Below are 23,868 nucleotides of genomic sequence, written 5' to 3' on the forward strand. Positions count from 1 at the left end.
TTTTACAGTTGAGTAGTATTCCATTGTATATATATACCACAATTTGCTCAGCCACTCATCTGTTGTTGGACACCTGGGTTGCTTCCAGGTTTTGGCTATTACAAAAAAAAAGACTTTATTGGGAATGAGGCTATAGTGTAGCAGGTTAAGCGCACGTGGCGCAAAGCACAAGGACCAGCATAAGGACCCCGGTTCAAGCCCCTAGCTCCCCACCTGCAGGGGAGTCGCTTCACAGGTGGTGAAGCAAGTTTGCAGGTGTCTGTCTTTCTCTTCCCATCTCAGTCTTCCCCTCCTCTCTCCATTTCTCTCTGTCCTATCCAACAACGACAACAATAAAGCAACAAGGGCAACAAAAGAAAATAAATATTAAAAAATATTTATTAAAAAAGACACTATTTATTGGATAGAGACAGCAAGAAATCAAGAGGAAAGGGGGTGATAAAGAGGGAGAAAGACAGAGACACCTGCAGCCTTGTTTCACCACTCACAAAGTTGTCCCCCTGCAGCTGAGGACCAGGCGCTCAAACACAGGTCCTTGCACATTGTGATTTGTCGTATGCTTTACATTGGTTTGTTCTAGCCCTCCCCCGCCAAGAGAATTGGATCAGTCCAGTTGGTTTCGCGGGCCCGCTTGGCCCCGCCCCAAGGAACCCTGCCAGAGTTTTCCAGAGTTCGACAGTAAGAGAGGGTTCCTGAGTTCCAGAGTTGCAGAGAGAGAGTGCTTGCGCCGCCGCAAAGAGACAGCAGAGTTCTGTTTGGTGATTAGTTTGGTTTAATCGTTGTTCCTGAATAAAGAAATACAGCTTCCCTGCCCAGCTGTTGTCTCCGCGTCTCTGTTACCCACCCGTGAAGTTAGCCAGGCCAGCAAGAGCCGCCGAACTTTAACAACAAATGGCGCCCACGTGGACCTGACCTGCGCATCTCTCAGATAAGTAAAGACAATTTGGCTACCTATGCACGATGGCCTTCTCTTCTCCTTGTGAAGAGATCTCCAAAGGCCTCTGCTCTTTCTTCACAAGACTGTTTTGCTGTTTCTGGACCATTTATCTCTGGACCACTCTGTGGTTTCCACTAGCTCGGGCGAACTCAGAACAGCCAGCGGGAAGAGCCAGCGGGAGGGAGGCGAGGCGCAGAGCTGCCGTTTCCACCTGGTTAAACAGCCAGCCAGCCGGCTGCGCCCAGACAAACCCGCGCACCGCGCCAGCAGCCCCGCAGCCCCGCAGCCCGCAGGAGGCTGACGCCAGCCCGCAGGAGCCCGATGCCACCATGCAAGAGCCCGATGCCAACACGCTAGAGCCCGATGCCAACACACTAGAGCCCGATGCCAACACGCTAGAGCCCGATGCCGCCACGCAAGAGCCCGAGGCCAGCCCACAAGAGCCGGCTCTCCACCGCGTGGCACAGGGCACTGGATGTGTGATCCCTCCACGCTGCTCGGCCACTGCAAGCAGGGCAGCAGACATGGCAGGGCCATGGGGCAGGGCCACGGCGGCCTATCATAGCCGCCACCCCTGGGCACCTAGGCTCACGCCTTCTACAAAGATGGCCTGCCTGCCCTCTTTCTATAAATTCTGGAACCATCCTGGGCCTCCCGGACCCCCGGGCTCCCTGCCGAAACTGGGCACACGAGATCTCCAGCCGCTGGTCCGGTCTGAAGGCAGACAAGCTGGAGTACGCAGAGATTTGTGCAGAGATCGCAACCTGCAATTCCTAGAAGTAGAGCTGCTCGGGAATGGAGCTGCGCGGGAAGCCACCTCCGGATGGTGAACCCCCCCCCCCAACAACTAAGAGAGTACAGATTTAAATTCGTGTTTAAAATGACATGTCTTCATAACAAAGGTTTCTCTCTTTGTGTATTAATGACCATGTTTATGTGTATGTTTAAAGTTTGGTAAACAGTAGCTTTAAGGCTAAATTCTTACTAGTCAAAGTTAAATGAAAAAGGTTTTCAAGCTAATTCTCATAAAGATAAAAATTAACTTACATTTAAAGTCTGAGGTAAAAATTAGTTAACAATCAATATATTTTAACTAAGTTGGTCTAAACAAAAGGTTAAATAGACTTGTTAGAAATGGTAGATAGCACAATGGCTATGCTAATTATTCTCATGCCTGAGGTTTCCTCTCCGGCCCACACCTAGGGTGTGTCTCCATCTTGAATGGGTATAACAAAAGGTTAAAAGATGTTGTTGATATGTAAAAGTCTCAAATTCCTTCTCTATTAGAAACGTTGGATCGTGCAGTAGATATGCTAATAACAAGTTTTGTTTCATAGTAAGTAAGTTGCAGCCAGCTGCCTGTGGGACTCTAGGCCGTTCCCTGTCCCCATGCAATTGCCCGTCGAGGCAAGTAGCCCCCCAGAGGCAAGAAATGCTTTTTTTTTTCAGATATGGCCCCCTCAGGCTTCCCTTGGCAACATGCTGGTTTTTGTTATATATGTTTCTGTTCACCCCACACCCTTGATACTATAGTCATTTAGTTAAAAAGAAAAGGGGGAATTGTTGTATGCTTTACATTGGTTTGTTCTAGCCCTCCCCCGCCAAGAGAATTGGATCAGTCCTGCTAATTTCGCGGGCCCGCTTGGCCCTGCCCCAAGGAAACCCACCAGAGTTCCAGAGTGCCAGAGTTTCAGAGGGTTCCCGAGTACGAGAGTTCCTGAGTTCCTGAGTTCGAGAGTTTTAGGGTTACAGAGTAAGAGAGAGTTCCACAGTGGAAGAGTTTCAGAGGGTTCCCCAGTACGAGTTCCAGAGTTCCAGAGTTGGAGAGTTCCTGAGTTCAAGAGTAAGAGAGAGTGTTTGTGCCGCCGCAAAGAGACAGCAGAGTTCTGTTTGGTGATTAGTTTGTCTTAGTTTGTGAATCGTTGTTCCTGAATAAAGAAATACAGCTTCCCTGCCCAGCTGTTGTCTCCGCATCTCTGTTACCCGCCCGTGAAGCAAGCCAGCCCGGCCGGCAAGAGCCTACAAATTTTAACAACAGTGATTCGTGCGCTGAACCAGGTGTGCCACCACCCAGCCCCCCAGTTTTCATAAATCTTAGCAATGGTTTGACTACATTATCCCCATCTTAGCAAGTTCATGTGTCTCAGTTCTTTTTTATAAAATATTTATTTATTACTGGACATATATTATTATGTAATATATATTCTATTTATTATTATTATTATCAGATAGAGACAGACAGAAATTGAGAGGGGAAGGGGGACAGAATAAAAGAGAGGGTCCAGGTGGTGGGGCCCCTGGTTGATTGCAAGTTACCATTTGTATGGGCCCTTTAAATCTGCTACATGGATTTCAAGCAACTGCAAAAATGTTGCTAAATGGTTCTTCCTGAGTCTTTGTCTCCTTTCCATTCTGATACTGCTTGCTGTCCACATGTAATCAGCAACCTTTCAGGTGATGTTCCTTTTTTTTAATTGGAATTTCTTTTTGCCTCCAGGGTTATTGCCTGGGCTGAGCGCCTGCACTACGAATCCACTGCTCCTGGAGCCCATTTTTCCCATTTTGTTGCCTTTGTTGTTACCCTTGTTGTTGCCCTTATTATTAGTGTTGTCATTGCTGCCGTTGATGTTGGATAGGACAGAGAAATTGAGAGATGAGGGGAGACAGAGAGGGAGAGAAAGAGACACCTGCAGACCTGCTTCACCGCCCATGAAGCAACCCCCATGCAGGTGGGGAGCTGGGGGGGGGCTCAAAACGGGATCCTTACACCAGTCCTTGCACTTCACGCCATGTACATTTAACCTACTGCATTACCGTCCGACCCTGATGTTCCTTTCTTTACCAGAAATCCTAGCTGTTCTCTGAGGAAATCTGTTGAGATGTTTTGTTGTAATATTTGTTTTCTGGGGAAAGCAAATTTCTCAAGACTAGGTTTCCATAGATCCACCCAAGAAGTCCAAAGTATATAGGTTTTTATAACAATGATTCTTGATATGTGGTTCTTTGACCAGTAGTAGTATTAACATCACCTAGCAACTTACTAAAGATGCAAACGTTTTTAATTTTTTTAATTATTTTTTTTAGTATTTACTTCCCTTTTGTTGCCCTTGTTTTTATTGTTGTAGTTATTATTGTTGATATCGTCATTAGTGGATAGGACAGAGAGAAATGGAGAGAGGAGGGGAAGACAGAGAGGGGTAGAGAAAGACAGTCACCTGCAGACCTGCTTCACTGCCTGTGAAGTGAGTCCTCTGCAGGTGGGGAGCCGGGGGCTTGAACTGGGATCCTTACGCATGTCCTTGTGCTTCGTGTCATATGTGCTTAACCTGCTGCACTACCGTCCAGATGCAAACTTTTTTTGTAAAAAATTTATTTCACGGAAGTCGGGCGGTAGCGCAGTGGGTTAAGTGCATGTGGCACAAAGCGCAAGGACCGGCGTAAGGATCCTGGTTCGAGCCCCGGCTCCGCACCTGCAGGGGAGTCGCTTCACAGGCGGTGAAGCAGGTCTACAGGTTTCTATCTTTCTCTCCCCCCTCTGTCTTCCCCTCCTCTCTCCATTTCTCTCTGTCCTATCCAACAACGATGACATCAATAACAACAATAATAACTACAACAATAAAACAACAAGGGCAACAACAAAGGGAATAAATAAATATTTTTTAAAAATTTTATTTCACAACAGGCTGAAGGTGCAGATCAACCTATAAATGTCTATGTGCAGCAGAGAGGCTATGAAAGAAGACAGAATATCCACTTTCTGCACCCTCAAAAGAACTTTAGTACAGGGGGCATGGCAGTAGTATACTGGGTTATGCACACGTAGTACAAAATGCAAGGACACACACAAAGATCCAGGTTCAAGCCCATAGCGCCCAAACAGTGGGAAGTGTAGTGAAGCAGGTCTACAGGTGTCTTTCTCTCTCCCTCTGTTTTCCCCTCCTCTCTCAATTTCACTCTGTCCTATCCAATAAAAACAAAACAAAAGAAAACATTTTAGTCCATACTCCCAGACAGGAGAAACGTTAGAGCATGATAATCAGAGGGCTGTGGACCTCAATTCCATCAAGACCCAGGGAGGGAAGAGGAAAAAAGGAAGACACTCAGAAGTAGCAATAGGTGTTGATGTGACTCAGAAAGGAAGAGAAGGGAGGCTGGGTGGTGGCCACCTGGTTGAGCACACATGTTACAATGCAAGAGGACCCAGGTTCGAGCCCCCAGTCCCCACCTGCAGGGGGAAAGCTTCACAAGTGGTGAAGCATTGCCGCAGGTGTCTGTCTCTACATCTCCCCTTTGCCTATAGATTTCTGACTGTCTCTATCAAATAAAGATAATAAAAAAAATTTTTTTACTGGGGAATGTTATGCATAAACAAACAATTGTATTTACTGTTGAATATAAAACATTAATTCCCCAATAAAGAAATAAATTAAAAAAAAAATTTTTTAAAGGAAGAGAAGGCAGGACCATAGAAAAAATACACGGAGTCGGGCTGTAGCGCAGCGGGCTAAGCGCAGGTGGCGCAAAGCACAAGGACCGGCATAAGGATCCCGGTTCGAACCCTGGCTCCCCACCTGCAGGGGAGTCGCTTCACAGGCGGTGAAGCAGGTCTACAGGTTTCTATCTTTCTCTCCTCCTCTCTGTCTTCCCCTCCCTCTCTCCATTTCTCTCTGTCCTATCCAACAGCGACAACAATAGTAACTACAACAATAAAACAAGGGCAACAAAAGGGAATAAGTAAATAAAATAAATATTAAAAAAAAATTTTTTTTTAAATACACAAACACACAAATATGTGTGAGAGAGAGAGAGAGAGAGAGAGAGTGTGTGTGTGTGTGTGTACACAGAGAGGGGTGGAGGAGAGTATCTGTGTTACAGAAATAACAGTCAGCACATTATCTGTGGCCTTGGGAGAAATACTAGTTTCCAATGGAGGAAGAAGCCTGGTTCTAAAATCTATGAACATCATTAAAGCAATAAGGTTTCTTACAGAGAAAGCTGCAACGGAGGAGACTCATCTGAAGGGCATTTGTGCATGAAATCTGCAGCCCATTTAGCAAGTGAAGGAAGATACTCGTCTACTTCTTGTCTTACTTCATCTTGATTCATATTTAAGCGGTACCTGCCAAAATAAAAGATCTTAAATATGAAATCATAACAAGAAAGACAAGTAAGCAACGAAGTACCCACTGGGCTAATAAACAAACTGGGCACACCTGGTTGAGCGCATGTTACAATGAGCAAGGATCTGGGTTCAAGCCCCCCGTCTCCACCTGCAGTGAGGGAAGCTTCTCGTGGTGAAGAAGTGCTACAGGTGCTTCTCCTGCTGCTCTCTCAATTTCAATTACTAGCTCTATCCAACATATATATATATATATATATTTTTTTTTTTTTTTTGCCACCAGGGTTATCACTGGGGCTCACGCCTGCACTATGAATCTACTGCTCCTGGAGGCTATTTTTTCCTTTTTGTTGCCCTTGTTGTTTATTGTTGTTACTGATGTCATTGTTGTTGGCTAGGACAGAGAGAAATGGAGAGGAGAGGGGGAGAGAAAGACAGACACCTGCAGACCTATTTCACTGCTAGTGAAGCTACAGCCCTGCAGGTGGGGAGCCAGGGGATTTGAACGGGATCCTTACGCCAGTCCTCGCACTTCATGCCATGTGTGCTTAACCCACTGCACCACCACCAAACCCCCATAAATAAAATATTTTTAGGGAGTCGGGCTGTAGCACAGCGGGTTAAGCGCAGGTGGCGCAAAGCACAAGGACCGGCGTAAGGATCCCGGTTCGAACCCCAGCTCCCCACCTGCAGGGGTGTCGCTTCACAGGCGGTGAAGCAGGTCTGCAGGTGTCTATCTTTCTCTCCTCCTCTCTGTCCTCCCCTCTTCTCTCCATTTCTCTCTGTCCTATCCAATAACGACGACAACAACAATAATAACTACAACAATAAAACAACAAGGGCAACAAAAGGGAATAAATAAAATAAATATTAAAAAAAGAAAAGTTCAGCACCAGAGAAAGTGATATCCAAAAAAAAAAAAAATTTTTTTTTAAAATGAGTAGACATGGGGCTTGAGTGGTAGGGCTAAGTGCAGGTGGCACAAAGCGAAAAGACCAGCATAAGGATCTAGCTCCCCACCTGCGGGGGAGGGTCTTTTCAAGGGCAGCAAAGCAGGTCTGCAGGTGTCTATCTTTCTCTCCCCGTCACCCCTCCTCTCTCCATTTCTCTATGTCCTATTCAACAACGCTAACAGCAATAATGACTACAGCAATAAAAAAAAAAAAAAAAACACCAATGGCAGCAAAAAAGAAGTAATTTTTTTTTAATATATTTATTTTCCCTTTTGTTGCCCTTGTTTTTTTATTGTTGTTATAGTTATTGTCGGTATTACTGATGCCATCGTTGTTAGATAGGACAGAGAGAAATGGGGAAGACAATGAGGATGAGAGGACACCTGCAGACCTGCTCCACCGCCTGTGAAGCGACTCCCCTGCAGGTGGGGAGCCCGGGCTCGAACCGGGGTCCTTATGCCGGTCCTTGCGCTTTGCGCCACATGTGCTTAATCCGCTGCGCTACCGCCGGACTCCCAGTAATTTTTTTTAAAAGATTCTATTTATTTATGAGAAAGATAGGAGAAAGAAACAGACATCACTCTGGCAAATGTGCTGCCGGGGATTGAACTCACGACCTCATGCTTGAGAGTCCAAAGCTTTACCACTGCACCACCTCCCGGACTACATAATTAAATATTAAAAAAAAAAAAAAAATTGGGGGGAGTCGGGTGGTGGTGCAGTGGGTTACGTGCACGTCGTAAAAAGCACAAAGACAGGTGTAAGGATCCCTGTTCGAGCACCTGGCTCCCCACTTGTAGGGGAGTCGCTTCACAGGCGGTGAAGCAGGTCTGCAGGTGTCTGTCTTTTTCTCCCCGTCTTCCCCTCCTCTCTCCACTTCTCTCTGTCTTATAAAACAACGAGGACATCAGTAACAACAATAATAACCACAACAATGTTAAACAAGGGCAAAAAAAGGGAAAATAAATAAATAAATATAAAAAAAAATTAATGACTAAATAAATATACCCTCTGACCCAACAACACTTCTCAGTATTGCGTCCAGAATTATGTCTGTTCAAGTACAAAATAAAGTGTGCACAAAGCTATTAAACCTGGTTCATCCTCACTCTTTTCAGTGTTACTAAATTAGTTCAACTTTTGGGGCTGGGTGGTAGCGCAGAGGGTTAAGCGCACATGAGGATCCCCGCATAAGGTTCCCAGTTATAGCCCCGGGATCCCCACCTGTAGAGGGGTCAATCCACAAGTGGTGAAGCAAGCCTGCAGGTATCTTTCTCTCCCCCTGTCTTCCCCTCCTCTCTCCATTTCTATCTATCTGTCCTATCCAACAACAATAACAAGGGCAACAAAAGGGAAAATATAGCCTCCAGGAGCAGTGGATTCTTCGAGCAGGAACCGAGCCCCAGCGATAACCCTAGAGGCAAAAAAAAAAGTTCAACTTTTTTATTAGCAAGATACACACAGATTAATTTAATTAATAAGGATAAACAAAAAAAATAACGGGGGAGGGGGGGCGGTAGCACAACAGGTTAAGCACACATGGCGCAAAGCACAAGGACCAGCATAAGGATTCTGGTTTGAGCCCCTAGCTGCCCACCTGCAGGGAGAGTTGCTTCACAAGCGGTGAAGCTGGTCTGCAGGAGTCCATCTTTCTCTGCTCCTCTGTCTTCCCCTCCTGTCTCGATTTCTGTCTCTCCTATCCAACAACCATAACCGCAACAACAAGTTCAACAATGCTAAACAACAAGGGCAACAAAAGGGGGGAAAGCCTCAAGAGTCGGGCGGTAGCGCAGCGGGTTAAGTGCAGGTGGCACAAAGCACAAGGACCGGTGTAAGGATCCCAGTTAGAGCCCCTGGCTCTCACCGTCTTCCCCTCCTCTCTCCATTTCTCTCTGTCCTATCCAACAACGATGACGTCAATAGCAACAACAACAATAATAACTACAACCATAAGACAACAAAAGGGAATAAATTTTTAAAAAAAGGAAAAACAATGATTGCTAGGAGCAGTAAATTCATCTTGCAGACACTACAACCCAGAGATAAACCTGATGGGGGTTACCATATAGATTTTAGGAAAGAAGCTATGTAAAAAAAATCAAATTTGTATCGGCCAGGCTGCCGTGCAACTGTCAAGAGCACATATAGGATAGTGCACAGGGACCCGAGTTCAAAACCCTGGTCCTACCTGCAGTGGTGAAACAGTGCTGCATGTCTCTCTTCTCTCCCCCCCTTCCTTCTTTTCCCTCTGCTTTTCTCCTTCTCCCTCTCCCTCCCTATACAGCTCTCCCTTTCCTTTCAATTTCTGTCTCTATCCCAAACAAATAAATGAAATATCTAGGGAGGGGGAACCACATTTGTAGTTCCTCTCATAACTACAGCACTTACATTTCCTTCAAGTGCCTTATTTCCTGAACAGTTTGAAAAGCAAATTCTTTTAGCTTTTCAGGAGCAAAGTTATCACTTATTGCCTTTTGAAATACTTCATGAAGAACTGTACCAATCAGCATTTGACGTGTAGTTGAATCAGAGCTCTACAAAAATTAAAAAATTATATGAGCATTTATGGATTAATAAACAGAACTCTATTGAAAAACTGGTCTGTAAGCCCTAAGTCCCTGTAGAAAATACAGTGGTTATACAAAAGACTCTTGGTCCATACACCCAGAGGGTTAAAGAACAGGAAAGCTATCGGGGGAGGGGATGGGATACGGAGTTCTGGTGGTGAGAATTGTGTGAAGTTGTACCCTGCTTATACTATGGTTTTATGAGTGTTTCATTTTTATAAATAAAAAAAAAGAAAAAAGAAATAGGGATATTACATAAGATAATTTAGATGTTATAAAATATTTTGCATCCTTAAAAAGACAAATACCAGATGATCTAACTCGCAGTTGGTATGTAAGGGCAATACAGGGTGAATCCTCAATGGACTTTAGTCTATCACACCAGATTCAAGACTCAGAAGAGGGAAGGAAAGAACACTAAAGGGAGTCTGGGGATCAAAGTCCTTATGATGGACAAGATGAGGGTTTGTTGGAGGGTGAAATGTACTGATATTGATACGCATCTTAGGGAAATATGGAAATATACTCTTGTGAAAACAAAAATCCTACAAATGAAAAATCCCTCATTAAAGTGATGCTGGGGAGCCAGGCGGTAGCACAGCAGGTTAAGCGCACATGGTGCAAAGCACAAGGACCGACTGAAGGATCCTGGTTCGAGCCCCTGGCTACCACCTGCAGGGGAGTCGCTTCACAGGTGGTGAAGCAGGTCTGCAGGTATCTTCTCTCCCCCTCTCTGTCTTTCCCTCCTTTCTCCACTCTTTCTGTCCTATCCAACAACAACATCAGTAACAACAATAACTACAACAATAAAACAAGGGCAACAAAAGGGAATAAATAAATAAATGAAAAAAATTAAGTGATGCTGGGAGGAAGGGAGGGGTGGAAGCAGGCTGGTTACAGCCCATGTGGTACTGCAGCTATAAAATGCAAGGATTTTCAAACACAGGGTCCTGAGTTCAATCCCAGGTGCTATATATGCCAGTTATGCTCTTTTTTTTTTTCAATCTCTCTCAATAATAGATCTTAGAAAGATAGAAGGGGGGAGCCAAGCGGGGCACAGCGGATTAAGCAAACATGGCGTGAAATGCAAGGACCAGTGTAAGGACCCTAGTTCAAGCCCCCGGCTCCCCACCTGCAGGGGAGTCGATTCACAAGCGGTGAAGCAGGTCACGTGTCTGTCTTTCTCTCCCCCTCTGTCTTTCCCTCCTCTCTCCATTTCTCTCTGTCCTATCCAACAACAACGACGGCAATAACTATAACAATGTCGATAAACAAGGGGAAAAATGTTTAAAAAGATAGAAGGGGGGCATGAAAAGGAAGCATAAACAAAAAGACCATCCCAAATGTCTGTCTCACAGCAAAATAAATGTAGTACGTACCCTAAATGTCTCGCTGAGGATAGCTCTTCTCATACATCGAATACTGCTGGCGATGCTTGTGCCAGAAATCAGCATGTCTGGATACAGAATTAAATACCCAAAATCGTCATCAATTATCCAAGCATCAGAAGCGTAGTCTACCTCCAAATGAATGATGTCCCCTGGTTCTACTGGTATAGAACACCTAAAATAAAGCAAAATTTAATTACAAAGTTTACATTCTCATGTTTAATGAAGCTTCAAAAACACTTATTTTAACTGAAGAGATAAATTATTTCTAAATTTCTGGGCCTTTTAGCACTGTTCTGAATCAGTCTGTCACGTTACCTCTTCCTACCCTTGAAACACACCAAAAATACTAATGAGTGTTTCTTAAATCCTAAAAAGAAAACTGCTTAGGGGAGTCGGGCGGTAGCACAATGGGTTAAGCACATGTGGCGCAAAGTGCAAGGACCTGCGTAAGGATCCCAGTTCAAGGGCCCGGCTCCCCACCTGCAGGGGAGTCGCTTCACAAGCGGTGAAGCAGGACTGCAGGTGTCTATCTTTCTCTCCCCCTCTCTGTCCTATCCAACAACAATGACAACAACAATAATAACTACAACAATAAAACAGCAAGGGCAACAAAAGGGAATAAATAAATTTTTTTAAAGTATATAAAAAAAACTACTTAGGTTTTCTCTACTATCAAAGCTATCAAAACTGAACTGGGAGTCAGGTGTTAGCACAGTGGTTAAGCAGGTGGTGCAAAGCCCAAGGACCAGAGTAAGGAACCCAGTTTGAGCCCCCCCTCTGTCTTCCCCTCCCCCCTCCATTTCTCTCTGTCCTATCTAACGATGTCATCAATAACAATAAGGGCAACAAAAGGGAATAAATACAAAAATATTAAAAAATAAATAGGGGGTTGGGCGGTAGAGCAGCGGGTTGAGCGCACGTGGAGCAAAGCGCAAGGACCGGTGGTGAAGCAGGTCTGCAGGTGTCTGTCTTTCTCTCCCCCTTTCTGTCTTCCTCTCCTGTCTTGATTTCTCTGTCCTATCCAACAACGAACAACATCAACAACAATCACCACAACAAGGCTACAACAAGGGCAACAAAAGGGGGGGAAAGATGGCCTCCAGGAGCAGTGGATTCATGGTGCAATAACCCTAGAGGCAAAAATTAATTAGTTAATTAATTTTAAAACAAAAAACTTACCAGTCATTCCGAAGGATACAGAGTTCCTTACACTCTAGAGACTGGGAAGCAGTGATGGTTAGGTGCTTTTCTTGGTTTCCCTCTTCATTCTGCACGACGTTAACTGCTAGTACCAGGAACCGATTATCCACCCCTCTATTGAGAACTGTTTTAGGAAAAGAAGCTTCCACCCTCTGAAATCTAAAGCACGCACATAAAAAAAACCATTTAGCATAAGCATGAAATAAAAAAAAAAAACTCTTATCTATAAGCCCACCTTGTAATTTTCTAGGCTTGTTTCTTCTGGAAAGCAGATCACAGCAACTTTCCCTTTCCTTGTTTTCGATTGTGAACGTAATAGTTTGCAGTCCAGTTGTGGACACATAGGGACAATGTCTCATCTCACCAAAATAAGGGTCCACAAAACCGACACTTAGCTTCATCACATTAAAACTGTTCACATTTTTTCCCCTGTTCTTACAAAACAGTTTCTTACTACTAATCTAACACTTGGAAATTAAGGGAAGTTATTTTTATGTTGTGATGTAAATAATAATAATACATGTCAAACCACTGTGCAATGGTCGGTCAAGTTTCCCTACTGTAAGAGAGAGAGACAGGCTGGGAGTGTGGACCGACCTGTCAACACCCATGTTCAGCGGGACCTTCCACCATCTGCATCCCACAATGACCCCAGAGGGATAGAGAATGGGAAAGCTATCAGGGGAGGGGGTGGGATACGGAGTTCTGGTGATGGGAATTGTGTGGAGTTGTACCCCTCTTATCCTATGGTTTTGTCAGTGTCTCCTTTTTATAAATAAATAAAGTTTCCCCACTAGGCACGCCACGCTGAGACTGGATGGTCCTCCCTCCCCGGAAGAAATCCCTCAAGCTAGACCTAGAGAAAGGCATTTAGCAGCTGATTTCCCTGCAGGAAGACGCGGTGGGTGGCTGGGCCTCCCGCAAACTGGAGAGAGAGGGAAGGAAAGCAGGGGGCCGAGGAGGCGCGGGGCTGCAGTGCAGCGGCGCGTTCAAACCTCCCGCCCGCCTCCCAGGCCCTCCCCCGACTCCGCTCACAACTCCACCGGCGGCGCGTCCTCCTGCCCGAAACTCTTCTCCATCAGCAACTCCAAGTCGTCCAGCGGCTCCATCCTGAGCGCGAAGGCCACAGACTTGCGCCGGGTTAACGCAGAGCCCCGGGCGGCAGCAACAGCAGAGAGAGAACGCGCTGCCCGCGCGACGCGGTGCGCATGCGCCGACCCGCCGCGGGCCCCAAAGGACCTGCGCGGGCAGCCCCGCCCCTGCGGGCGAGCGCGGGAAGCCCGGAGCGACCTGAGCAGGCGGCCTTACCCGCGCTCCTCCGTGCTGGCCTAGGGCTGTTCTGGTGGTGGGAATTATGTGGAGCTGTACCCCTCTGATCTTATGGTTTTTCTCAGTGATTCCTTTTTTTAAGATTTTTTTTAATTTTATTGATTTGTTTTCCCTCTTCTTGCCATTGTTGTCTTTTTATTGTTGTTGTTATTGATGTCGTCGTTATTGGATAGGACAGAAAGAAATGGAGAGAGGAGGGAAAGACAGAGAGGGAGAGAGAAAGACAGACACCTGCAGACCTGCTTCACTGCTTGTGAACGACTCCCCGGGCTCGAACCAGGATCCTTAGGCCGGTCCTTGGGCTTTGCGCCACCTGCGCTTAACCCGCTGCGCTACCGCCCGGCTCCCAGTGTTTCCTTTTTAAAAAAAAAAATTGTTTTTATTACCTTTATTTACTTCCTGAATAGAGACAGGCAGAAATCAAGAGGGAAGCAGGGGAGAGAGAGGGAGAGAGACAGAGACACCTGCAGCTCTGCTTCACCACTCGCAAAGCTGACCCCTGCAGGAGGGGACTGGGGACTGAAACCCCGGTCCTTGCGCGTTGTAAATCGTGCACTCAACCAGGTGCGCCACCACCCGGCCCCTCAGCGTTTCCTTCTTATAAATAAAAATTTAAAAAATCGAGCCCCCGGCTCCCCACCTGCAGGGGAGTCGCTTCACGGTCGGTGAAGCAGGTCTGCAGGTGTCTGTCTTTCTCTCCCCTCTCTCTCTGTCTTCCCCTCCTCTCTCCATTTCTCTCTGTCCTATCCAACAACAAAGCAACGTCAACAATGGCAATAATAACCGCAAGGAGGCTGCAACAACTAGGGCAACAAAAAGGGGGAAAAATGGCCTCCAGGAGCGGTGGATTCATGGTGCAGGCACCGATCCCAGCAATAACCCTGAAGGAAAAAAATAAAATAAAATAAATTAAAAAAAAAAAAAGATCCCAGGCAGGGTTAGATAACATCATGGTTATACAAAGAGACTCTCTTTGGGTTGTCAAACTGAAATAAATTAAACATAGGCATGGTCACTGTTTTAAATTTCATTCCATTCTAATTGCTGATGTGTAGCACCTGTGCTGCAATACCATCGTTAAAAGAAGAGGGGCAGGGTAGATAGCATAGTGGTTATGGAAACAGACTGTCATGACTGAGTCTCCGAAGTCCTAGGTTCAATCCCCCCACACTACCTGATCAGTACTCTGATTGGGAAAAAAAAAAATTTTTTTCAATAAATAAGGACTAGATGTTAGAAGGCAGCTTGTCTGGTGAAGTGCAAGCTTTGCTGTGCACAAGGACCTGGGTTCAAGCTCCTAAACCACACAAAGCTTCATACACAGCATCCAGGGGGAACTCCATGAACTGTGGAGAAGTACTATGGTGTCTGTTTCTCCACACTCCATTTGAAATTGGAAAGAAAAACAAAATGGCTGCTGTTAAAATAGAATCACAAGAGTTGAGGTTATAGTGGGCAAACAAAAAGCAAAGAACTGAATCTTCCTTTCTTTTCTCATTTGCCTTCAGGGTTATCGCTGGGGATAACCCTGAAGCACTACGAATCCACAGTTCCTGGTGGCACCCCCTTTTTTTTCTTCCTTTCTACTTTTTATTAGATAGTCTAGAGAGAAATTGAGAGAGGGTGGGGGGGAGAGATAGAGACCTGCAGACCTGCTTCACCGCTTGTGAAGCAGACCCATGCAGGTGGAATGCAGAGGCTCAAACCTGGGTCCTTGTGTTAGGTAATAAGTGCACTCAACCAGATGCACCACCACCCCAGCCCCTGAATCTCCTTTATTCTCAACAGTTAACTTGACTCAGCATAAACGATAATGCCACACCCCGAGCTCCAAAGAGGGCATGAAGGCATATGGATCTTTCCTTGAAAGAATTAGGGGTATACAAGTGAATAGGTAACTACCATAAAGTGTGCTACAACTCTGTCAGAGAAATACCCAGTGCTGATGCTACTAGGTATTCAGATCAGACTGTAAGTATAGCTGACAGACCTCACGAGATAAGCTTCCTCCCCCATAATGCTGACATAATGCATGGCACACAACAAAATAAATGGATGTTGAGCACCTTGGGGAAAATGGGGTAAGATGCTATAGATACCTTTCCACCACCATACAGGCTTGTGTTGAGAATAAGGCTTGAAGGGTGGGTAGATAGCATAATGGTTATGCAGAGAATTAAGACCTATCAGTCACTTGTAAAGTCAAGAGGGCTGTATCTATCAAAAGGGAGGAAATGAGTAACAATGGAGGTCAAAACAAAAAACTCAATCTCTGGGGCGGGCAGCTTGGTGGCACACCCAGCAGAGGGCACACTCTGCCATGTGCAAGGACCTAGGTTCAAGCCCTTGACCCTCACCTCGAGATGGAAAGCTTCACAGTGAAGCAGTGCGACAGGTGTAGCTCTGTCCCTCTCCCTCATCTCTTTCCTCTCAATTTCTTTTTTTTTAATTTTTATTATTATTTATTTTCCCTTTTGTTGCCCTTGTTTTGTTGTAGTTATTGTTGTTGATGTTGTCGTTGCTTGATAGGACAGAGGGAGGAGGGGAAGACAAGAGAGGGGGAGAGAAAGACAGACACCTGCAGACCTGCCTGCTTCACTGCCTGTGAAACGACTTCCCCTGCAGGTGGGGAGCAGGGTTGGGGGTGGGCTTGAACCTTACACCAGTCCTCGCGCTTAACCTGCTGTGCTACCGCCCAACTCCCCCCTCTCAATTTCTTTTTGTCTATATAAAAATAAGTAAAAGGGGTAAATAGATCAAATGGAAGATAACCTGGCAAAATCACTTTGGGTTGTCAAACTGAAATAAATCAAATGTAGGCATGGTCACTGTTTTAAATTTCATCCACTGTGAGCGCTGATGTATAGCACCTGGGTTTCAAGACTATCGGTAAAGGAAGTAAGGGGGCAGGGTAGATAGCATAATGGTTACGCAAAGAGACTCTCTTGCCTGAACAAAAAGAAGAGCAAGCCTGGGAAATAGAACAAAAGACTTTCATGCTTGAGGCTCTGAAGTCTCAAATAGAGTCCACAGTACCACAAGCCCGAGCTGTACAGGGTTACGATTTTAAAAAGACAGAGAAGCAGCCCTGGGAGGTAGCGCACAGTGGATGAAGTGATGGAGTCTGTTTTAGTTTTGTTTAGTTTCGAGATAGAAACAGAGAAGGAGAGAGGCTGAAGGAGAGAGTGAAAGAGACTAACTACAACACAGAAGCTTCCTTCAGGGTAGGGGGAGATAGCATAATGGTTATGCGAACAGACTCTCATGCCTGAGGCTCCGAAGTCCCAGGTTCAATCCCCTGTACCAACACAAACCAGAGCTGAGCAGTGCTCTTGTAAAAAAAAAAAAAAAAGCAGCAGCAGCTTCCTTCGATGTGGTGTGGGCCAGCTCAAATGCAGTTGCGCGTGGCGAAGCTAGCTATTTGACCAGTCCAAAGGCCCTGATTTCAGTCCCCAGCACTGCATGTGCCACAGTGACGCTCTGCTTCTTTCCCCCTCCCTCTGCATTATTAAATAAAGAGAGTAAGTAACTGTGGAAATATGGATACATTTTACTTTTAGTATTTGATATATTCCACAACATAGAATGCAAATTTTCATTAAAAAATATCTGTAATGCTCTTATTGATAACATAACTAAGAAACTTACTTTATACATTTAAATTATTTAGAAATGTGGCTAACATACTACAGTGTACTACAATACTACAATGTACTACAATACTACAGTGTAGCCCAGAAATGAAAATATACAAAATAGTCTCAGGAACACAGCTATTTCTACCTGCAGGTACACACAGAAACCAGACAAAGACATATTTATTTTAAAATAAAGACTTTAAAAATGAAACGATTTTACCAACGTATGAAATCTTTTATGCAAAGAAACAAATTAAAGCAGAAATAACACTTTCAACTAATGTCTTAGAAATCATATTGCTTCTGTCAATCCTTCTATCTTTTTTTTTCAATCCTTATTTCTTAGGACGTAACTATAACTGTTCCCCCTTTTTTTTAATATTTATTCACTTTTGTAGCCCTTTGTTGTTTTATTGTTGTAGTTATTGTTATTGATGTCATCATTGTGGGATGTTCCCCTTCTGTCAAGCTCATAATAAAATATAAAAAGTACACTAAAAACACTAAATGAAATTCTTACATCTTAACTCATATCAATATAAACAGCAATTCAGTTCATGTTTGACACTTCTGCTTGTTTATACTGCACTAAAATTATTTTACATGGAAGAACTAGTTGATGCATTATGTCATAATACCTTAAAAACATTCTTTGATATTCACATCTCTATTAATGGACATTTCAAAATCCATTTAAATAAATGTTCTAGTACATACATAATCACCTAAGTAAAACAAATCTATATTGCTAATCTGGTTTGGGAGCAAAGGTACTCAGTATTATTACTACCTTTGGGAAATACACATTTAAAAAAATTTTTTTTAATCATTCACAGTACAGAGTAAAATCTGAAAAATATTTTTTTAAATTTATGAGTCGCTACATAATTGTATTTGAGATATAATATCCATTTTATTTTACAATGAAGTGTTTGTTCGTTTGTGTAGTAGAACAGAATTATGGAAAAAAGATAATACTTCAATGCTAGCTTCTACCCTAAAAAGTTCAGTTTTCATCACTGTGCTAAATATAACCATGTCTATTGTTACAATAATATTAAGTAAAGTTAGTCTTTGAAAATCATGATTACAATTAAAGGCTTGGAATAACATGATTAAGCTAGTAGCAACCTTTTAAATGCCATTTTGCAGTTCGTTTAACTTCCAAATAATTTCAAACATTTTGTGAAAAACATATTAAAAAATGATTTCAATAACTGATTAACCAGCATCAGCCTAGGAATTGTTTTTCAGTGTTCTTAGGTATGACTTTGGGCATTAAAAAGTAAGCATTTTGGATTTATAATGAAAAAAAAAATCAAGTACTAAAACGCCAGTGGTTCTTGTGACAGGGTAAATATTTCTCTTCCCTCACCCCCCAATTAAAGTAAACATTTTATTTCTCTCTCTGAGAGTTTATTATGGAAAAGAAATGGTAATAGCTTTTAGTTGAGGTGAAAGAACTGCTTCATAAGCTCATATGTTGTGAAAGCCACTGCTTGAGAAGGAATGCAGCGAATGTAATTAAGAGATAAACCGCGGTACAATCCTTTCCGAATCCCATGGTGCCCATAGACGTACTTCATAGTCTCCCTCATGGTGCTGAAAGACAGCGGTTACATGATGAGCCCTTCATGTGCATTGGGAAAGAGACTATCATAGAAGACATGTAATGACATCGTTTAAAAAAAAAAGTTCAAATGTCATCTTAAATAGCTTTTGAAGAGTGAATGTTAAAACTCAAAATTCAACTTGCGTGGTCCAGGAGGTGGCGCAGTGAATAAAGCATTGGATTCTCAACCATGAGGTCCCGAGTTCGATCTCCGGCAGCACATGTACGTCCTAACTTTCTCATAAATAAGTAAATAAATAAATAAATAAATTCTTTTTAAAAAATTAAGAAAATTCAACTTGCAGTGAGCTGTGTAGCATTGCTGCAGGTATCTCTCCTCTTTCTCACACTCTATCCAAAAAAAAAACGGGGGCCAGGTGGTAGCACACCTGGTTGAGCGCACATGTTATAATACGCAAGGACCTGGGTTCGAGCCTCCGACAAGCAGTGAAGCAGGTCTGCAGGTGTCTGTCTTTCTCTTCCCCTCCTCTCTCCATTTCTCTCTGTCCTATCCAAAAACGACAACAACAATAATAACTACAACAATAAAAAAAGGTACAACAAAAGGGAATAAATAAATATCTAAAAATACATAAATAAAAGAAAATAAAATGTATGAAATTGGGGCCAGACAGTGGTGCACCTGGTTGGGTGCACATGTTACAACGTACAAGCACCCAGGTTCAGGTTCGAGTCCCCAGCCCCCACCCGCATGGGGAAAGCTTTGCAAGTGGAGAAGCAGGGTTCCAGATGTCTCTCTGTCTCTCCCCGCCTATAACCTCCTTCCTTCTCGATTTTTTACTGTGTCTATCCAATAAATAAATAAAAACCAAAAAAACCTAAAGAATACATATATATACCACAGTGCTCCATGGGATACTGTGCCCCTACTTATTTAACACTTTTTAAAGACATTCTATCGCACTGAAGCAAAGAGCTGTGCAGGAGGAGAGAGTGACGGAACAGAAGGGTGTTAGGGCTGTGGCGCGTAATGGTGAAGAAGGGCCGAGTCAGGGGCAGTGGGTCTTGCAGACATCTATTACGGGGAGATGAGAATGAGATAGTTTCATTATATGGGAGAGACAGAGAGTAAAGAAGAAGAAGGAGAAGGAGAAGGAGAAGAAGAAGGAGAAGGAGGAGGAGGAGGAGAACGGCAGCAGTGGGCGGGTGGGGGAGGAGAGGACACGACACAGCACAGCACAGCACAGCACAGCACAGCACAGAGAAAAGGAAGGAGAGACGAGCAGGCAACGCACCACTCCAGACCCCTGGGACTGAGTCAGAAACCTCAGGCAAGCGTGTCGGGCGCACTATCAGTTGAGCTATTTCCTCAACCACTACTCTATTTATTACTTTTTTTAAAAGAGTTTTTATTTATTTACTTACTTACTTACTTACTTATTTAGGGGGCAGATGGTGGCACACCTGGTTAAGTGCACAAGGACCCAGGTTCAGGCCCCTGGTCCCCACCTGCAGAAGGGCAAGCTTCACAAGTGGTGACACAGGGCTGCGGGTGTCTCTTCTCTCCCTCTCTATCACCCCCTCCCCTAACAATTCTTCTGTCTCTATCCAATAATAGATAAATAAAAATTTAAAATATACATTTATTTATTTGTTAACTAGAGAGATGACAAGAGAAGCAAAGCATCACATAGTGCTGGGGGCTGAGCCTAGGGCATCACGCTTACAGAGATGTGCGCCACCTTCTAGGCTGCCCTGCTTACTTTATTCTGTTGTCACTCAGGATCACCACTATAGGCTGACTTTTTTTTGGGGGGGAACAAGACACAGAAACAGAGACAGAGGGAAAGAGAGAGAAAAGGAAAGACACTACAGTGTCAAACTGTCCCCCGTGCAGCGAGGGGAGGGGGGAACAGGAAGCTGGATACAACATGTAGTGAGCACAGCTTCTCAGGTGAGCTATCTTTCAGGACCTCTACAGTACATGTCTGATGGAGTTATATAGAATAATGGCTATAGGGAGTCGGGCGGTAGCGCAGTGAGTTAAGTGCACATGGCGCAAAGCGCAAGGATCGGTAAAGATCCCAGTTCAAGCCCCCGGCTCCCCACCTGTAGGGGAGTCGCTTCACAAACAGTGAAGCAGGTCTGCAGGTGTCTTTCTCTCCCCCTCTCTGTCTTCCCCTCCTCTCTCCATTTCTCTCTGTCCTATCCAACAACGATTACATCAATAACTACAACAATAAAAAAACAACTTCCAAGAAGGATGACAGTGGACCTAGTGGGGGTTGTATTGTTATATGGGAAACTGGGGAATGTTATGCATGTACAAACCATTGTATTTACTGTTGAATGTAAAACATTAATTCCTCAATAAAGAAATAAAAAAATAAATAAATAAACAAGGGCAATAAAAGGAAAAAAGTAAAGATAATTTAAAAAAAGAAGAATGGTTATAGGGAGTCGGATGGTAGCACAGCTGGTTAAGCGCAGGTGGGGCAAAGACCGCTATAAGGATCCCGTTCGATCCCCCGGCTCCCCCACCTGCAGGGGGGTCCCTTCACAGGTGCTGAAGCAGGTCTGCAGGTGTCTGTCTTTCTCTCCTCTCTGTCTTCCCCTCCTCTCTCTATTTCTCTCTGTCCTATCCAACAACATCAATAACAACATTAATAACTACAACAATAAAAAAAAAACAAGGGCAACAAAAAGGGAATAAATAAATAAACAGGGTGGTGGGTAGATAGCATAATGGTTATATAAAAAGACTCTCGAGCTTGAGGCTCCAAAGTCTTATGTTTAATCCCCTACACCACCATAAGCCAGAGCTGAGCAGTGCTCTGGTAATAAATAAATAAATAAATAAATAATGGTTATACAAAGAGACTCTAATGCTTGAGGCTCCAAAGTCCCAGGTTTAATCCTCTGCACTACCATTAGCCAGAGTGCTCTGGTAAAATAAAATAAAAATAAATAAATAGTGGTCCGGGAGGTGGCACAGTGGCTAAGGCACTAGACTCTCAAGCATGAGGTCCTGAGTTCAATCCCCGGCAGCACATGTACCAGAGAGATGGTCTGGTTCTTTCTCATAAATAAATAAAATAGTTAAAAATAAATAAATAAATATAAATAAATAAATAAATAATAAAAAGTAAATATTATGGAGCCAGGCGGTAGCACACCTGGTTAAGTGCACACACTACAGCATGCAAGGACCCGTGTTCAAGCCCCTGGTCACTACCTGCAGGGGGAACGCTTCAGGAGTCGTGAAGCAGGGCTACAGGTGTCTCTCTGATGCTTTCCCTCTCTATATCCCTTACCCCTCTCAATGTCTCTGTCTCTATCCAATAATACATAAATAAAAATTTTTTTAAATAAACAGAATAATAAACAATAGGTGTCCTAAGGAAAATAAATGGTGACGCACGGAGAACTTACAGGCACTTTTCAAATTCTGGAAGAACAGTTCCTAATTGCATTCGCCGACGAGTTACATCAAACGGGTAGCTAAAATTCAAAAGGAAAAAGGACTTAAAGAGAAAGTTCTTAGTTTTTACTCAACAGTTAATGCATAGAAATCCATATATAGCTAAGAAATAATGTGTCTCAATCTGCTTAGTGTTTTATCTGACCTGGGATCCAGGATCAAGGCACATGAAGCAGACTGGGTAACAGTCTCCTTCAGGTGCCTCTGTGCGTCTCTTCAGCTAGACAACTCCTCTCTCCATCACCTCAGTATCAAGTTCTTTGGTTTTATTTACTTCTTTATTTTCTCTTTTGTTGCCCTTGTTGTTTTATCACTGTTGTGATTATTATTGTTATTATTGATGTCGTTGTTGTTGGATAGGACAGAGAGAAATGGAGAGAGGAGGGGAAGACAGAGAGGAGGAGAGAAAGATAGACACCTGCAGACCTGCTTCACTGCCTGTGAAGCAATTCAGCTACAGGTGGGAAGCCGGGGGCTTGAACCAGGATTCCTAATGCCGGTCTTTACGCTTGATGCCATGTGTGCTTAACTCACTGCACTACTGCCCAGCCCCCCGTATCAAGTTCTATTCATACGTCTTTATCAAATTAGATTCTACTACCTGCTGGAACAAACTGGTTGCTTTTCACTTCTACAACCCTACTATAGGATTTCTCAACTTTGGCACTACTGACTTTTGGGGTGGAATAATTCTTAGCTGTAAAGTGTTTTAGAAACAAGACAGTGGTGGAGTCACATGCTAAACCCCACATCATCAAACTGAGACTTACACTACTTTCCGTGTCTCTCAGAAATAGACTTAAAAAAAAAAAATTGAAACAAACTTAAAAAAAAATAGAAATAGACTTTTAAAGTCAGCCAAGCAGGAATCACCTGATCAGTACTAGTTAAGTCATCTGATGCCTGACTATGCCATAAAGGATGGCTATAACCAGGTTCAGGTAGTCACACACCCCAATTTGTAGTGCAGGCACCCAGCACCAGCAATACTCCTGGAGGCAATTTAAAAAAAAAAAAAAAGGGAGTCGGGTGGTAGCACAGCGGGTTAAATGCACATGGCGCAAAGCGTAAGGACCGGCCAGAGGATCCTGGTTTGAGCCCCTGGCTCCCCACCTACAGGGGAGTCGCTTCACAGGTGGTGAAGCAGGTCTGCAGGTGTCTATCTTTCTGTCCCCCTTTCTGTCTTCCCCTCCTCTCTCCATTTCTCTCTCTCCTATCCAACAATAACAACAACAATAAAACAACAAGGGCAACAAAAGGGAATAAATAATAATAAAAAAAAAATTTTTTAAAGATTGCTATAACCAATCCAGTTTTTGAAATTATAACTTCCTTAATTCTACTCCTTTCTTTCTATGAAAAGTCTTTTCTTTTTGTACAGTTCCTTGGAGCTACTTCCAATATGATAGATAAGATACTGCATGGTTCATTAATCATGGAATAAGGTCATTAAAATCTACTCAGTAGAATTTATTTATTTATTTAGAAAATTTTTATTATCTTTATTTATTTATTGGATAGAGACAGCCAGAAATCAAGAGGGATGGAGGTGGAGGGTGTAGAGAGGAAGAAAGATGCCTGCAGCACTGCTTCACCACTCGTGAAGCTTTCCCCCTGCAGGTGGAGGCCAGGGACTCGAACCTGGGTCCTTGCGCATTGTAACATGTGCGTTCAACCAGG

At 43.8% G+C, this 23,868-nt stretch overlaps 2 protein-coding genes across 5 annotated transcripts in view; both read right to left on the minus strand.

The window, feature by feature from the left end:
• DNA2 (DNA replication helicase/nuclease 2) overlaps nucleotides 1–13,756 on the minus strand; it is a 53,321-nt gene extending 39,565 nt beyond the window's left edge. For both annotated transcript variants that reach the window (XM_060195438.1, XM_060195373.1), the window contains exons 1-5: nucleotides 13,203–13,756; nucleotides 12,147–12,326; nucleotides 10,956–11,139; nucleotides 9,398–9,543; nucleotides 5,925–6,056 (exon numbers count right to left, since the gene is read on the minus strand). In XM_060195438.1, the coding sequence (XP_060051421.1) occupies nucleotides 5,925–6,056; nucleotides 9,398–9,543; nucleotides 10,956–11,139; nucleotides 12,147–12,326; nucleotides 13,203–13,276 (716 nt within the window). In that variant the 5' untranslated portion in view covers nucleotides 13,277–13,756. The remainder of the gene's footprint in view (nucleotides 1–5,924; nucleotides 6,057–9,397; nucleotides 9,544–10,955; nucleotides 11,140–12,146; nucleotides 12,327–13,202) is intronic.
• Nucleotides 13,757–17,022: 3,266 nt separating this feature from the next.
• The window catches only part of SLC25A16 (solute carrier family 25 member 16), a 32,125-nt gene continuing 25,279 nt past the window's right edge, over nucleotides 17,023–23,868 (minus strand). Inside the window, exons 8-9 of one of the 3 annotated variants that reach the window (XM_060195672.1) lie at nucleotides 22,140–22,208; nucleotides 17,023–18,736 (exon numbers count right to left, since the gene is read on the minus strand). In XM_060195672.1, coding sequence (XP_060051655.1) covers nucleotides 18,580–18,736; nucleotides 22,140–22,208 — 226 coding nt within the window. In that variant the 3' untranslated portion in view covers nucleotides 17,023–18,579. Of the gene's footprint in view, nucleotides 18,765–22,139; nucleotides 22,209–23,868 lie in introns of all 3 variants that reach the window. The other 2 variants (XM_060195718.1, XM_060195696.1) reach the window with 2 other exon arrangements.

This window comes from Erinaceus europaeus, chromosome 1, assembly GCF_950295315.1.
Source record: "Erinaceus europaeus chromosome 1, mEriEur2.1, whole genome shotgun sequence".
In the NCBI taxonomy this organism is placed as follows: domain Eukaryota; kingdom Metazoa; phylum Chordata; class Mammalia; order Eulipotyphla; family Erinaceidae; genus Erinaceus; species Erinaceus europaeus.